Raw genomic sequence first — 2630 nt, forward strand, 5'->3', positions numbered from 1 at the left:
TTGTGCAGAATTGAGTGCTATTCATAATGGGCTCTATCTGCAGCAAACGTTGGAGGTACTCGAGTGATTGTTGTATCATCTAGTACATTTGCGGTGCAAACCTTGAATCAGCACGAGGACTACTTTGGCCTTGAAGTTGTGATAGTACGGGAATGCCATAACCTTGCTAATGATTTTGGGACAGTTTCGTATGATCATTGCTTCCATGAAGCAAATGAGATAGCAGATTGTTTATCAAAGCTTTGCTTCAGCTCTAGAGCTTCCTAACTTTGAGATTTTACCCCTCCAGACTGTATTCCTCATATGCTTGTAAATGACCTATCTATTATTTTGAGAAATAAAGTCGTATTATTGTAAAAAAAAGTATTTCCTGCAAGCAGAACTAAACAAGATTGAACCGAAGAATCGGTGGCTATTGATACATGAATCAAGTACTCATCATATTTCTTGATTATGTTAGTCCACGATCCAAGTCATGAATGGCACAACATCCTGTCCAGGCCCAGTATGCATGCCCCGCCTGAATGGGCTTGCGTTGTTGCAGATCGCTGGCCACCGTACCGCCGGCCACCCATAGGGTCTGTGAGAAGTTCGTTGTGCACAAGAGAACTAGACGTTCCCGCCGACGATGAGACAATGAGATAGAGGCGGATTAGGATCTAACTAGGAATCCGTGCATTGATAGTTTCATACAGATATGAGTATTTGATTCCATAACTTCACGTGCATCACATACATTGCAACACGTGCATGACCTTGCAAGCGGCTCAAGGCTTTTGACAAGTATATTTATTATATAACCACTAGGAAGTAGGAACACATTCGCTAATGGTGCATGATACTAGTTCACGTACAACTGGGCAACCCTCCGAAAAATGGTGCGCTACATATATACAACTTATATATACAGAGCTAGCATGCATTATTCAAAAGAGCAACATCCTAGAGTAATCCTCCAGGACGGGGAGCCTCTGCTCATCGTCATAACCATACATGACACTGACCATCCTCGCAAAGTTGAGAGACGCCCCAATGAAGCTAGGTGGCAGTGTGGAGTTTGTCCGAGAGAAGCATTCTCTGTTCAGGTCCTCCCATTCACCCGCGATCATATCCAACATGTGCTTCTCCGCATCAGCATGAGAGTTTCCTCTGTGGTACAAATCCTTGTATGATCCGTCGAGCCCTTCCTGCAACTCATCCTGCATGGGACACATAATTTCGTTTCAGATCATGCCTAATGTTGTCAATGTCAACTTGAATGCACACCCACCAAGATATGGTACGAAATAACTCATGTAAATAATTAGTATTACTAATCATATAGTCTTGTGCGATAAACTTCTCGGTGTGTTCTGACCTTTGCACTCCCCATGTCATCCCAGAGCCTCATGATCTTTGCAGGGCAGGAGATGACCCTAAGGATGTGATCGTTGTTGTCCTCTGTTAAATCATGCCCAAGCATGAATAAAAGATGCATAAACAAAAGTGGTGCTCCTGAAGTGATGACACCATTTCTTAGGTAGTCCTCCGGTGTAGGAACCTTATTAGTAGACAACCAATTCCCCTCGATCATGAATCCATCAAACAAAGTTGCCCACTGCAAGAAAAAAAGGAATGAATGCAATATTAATTCTTCCATTGTTATTTTCTTATTTATTTCATTACAATTAATCACAAGTTATATGGTACACAGAAATACGTGAGGTGGTACTATTAATATATTTACTAGTTGCTTAGACAAATTAAACTAAAGAAAATGAAAAACCATTCGAGTAGACATACTGATTGCTTGAGATGATTGATAGGGTTCAGTCCATGCTCTTTTCTGACCATATCAGCGATATCATTTGTGATGGTGTAAAGAGCATTGTAACATGATATCATGTAACTCGGCAGTGACTCAGCAGCTGCAAGATCCCACCTGTCAAAATATGCACTTTGCGCGTGAAACTTTTATAACAATATTTTTATATTATGTGTTTACGTAGAAGGTCGCGACTAACCCATGAATTTGATTATACCATTAGCAAAAATATGACATTCTGGGCATAAGCAGCCTTGAATATGCAATGCTTTCTCTTTTTTGTATGAATATATTGTTGGAAATATGCCCTAGAGGCAATAATAAATGGTTATTATTATATTTCTTTGTTCATGATAATTGTCTATTGTTCATGCTATAATTGTGTTAGCCGGAAATCGTAATACATGTGTGAATACATAGACCACAACGTGTCCCTAGTAAGCCTCTAGTTGACTAGCTCGTTGATCAACAGATAGTCATGGTTTCCTGACTATGGACATTGGATGTTATTGATAACAGGATCACATCATTAGGAGAATGATGTGATGGACAAGACCCAATCCTAAGCATAGCACAAAAGATCGTGTAGTTCGTTTGCTAGAGCTTTTCCAATGTCAAATATCATTTCCTTAGACCATGAGATCGTGCAACTCCCGGATACCGTAGGAGTGCTTTGGGTGTGCCAAACGTCACAATGTAACTGGGTGACTATAAAGGTACACTACGGGTATCTCCGAAAGTGTCTGTTGAGTTGGCACGGATTGAGACTGGGATTTGTCACTCTGTATGACGGAGAGGTATCTCTGGGCCCACTCGGTAATGCATC

General features: G+C 41.0%; 1 protein-coding gene across 1 annotated transcript; it reads right to left on the minus strand.

The window, feature by feature from the left end:
• Positions 1 to 926: 926 nt before the first annotated feature.
• On the minus strand, positions 927 to 1833 carry LOC141020595 (S-(+)-linalool synthase, chloroplastic-like). Its single transcript, XM_073501702.1, has 3 exons — positions 1783 to 1833; positions 1358 to 1597; positions 927 to 1199 (listed from the first exon to the last, which is right to left on the minus strand). The coding sequence occupies exons 1-3, from the start codon at positions 1831 to 1833 to the stop codon at positions 927 to 929; spliced, it is 564 nt and encodes a 187-aa protein (XP_073357803.1).
• Positions 1834 to 2630: the final 797 nt, after the last annotated feature.

Source organism: Aegilops tauschii, chromosome 6, assembly GCF_002575655.3.
Source record: "Aegilops tauschii subsp. strangulata cultivar AL8/78 chromosome 6, Aet v6.0, whole genome shotgun sequence".
Taxonomy (NCBI): Eukaryota; Viridiplantae; Streptophyta; class Magnoliopsida; order Poales; family Poaceae; genus Aegilops; species Aegilops tauschii.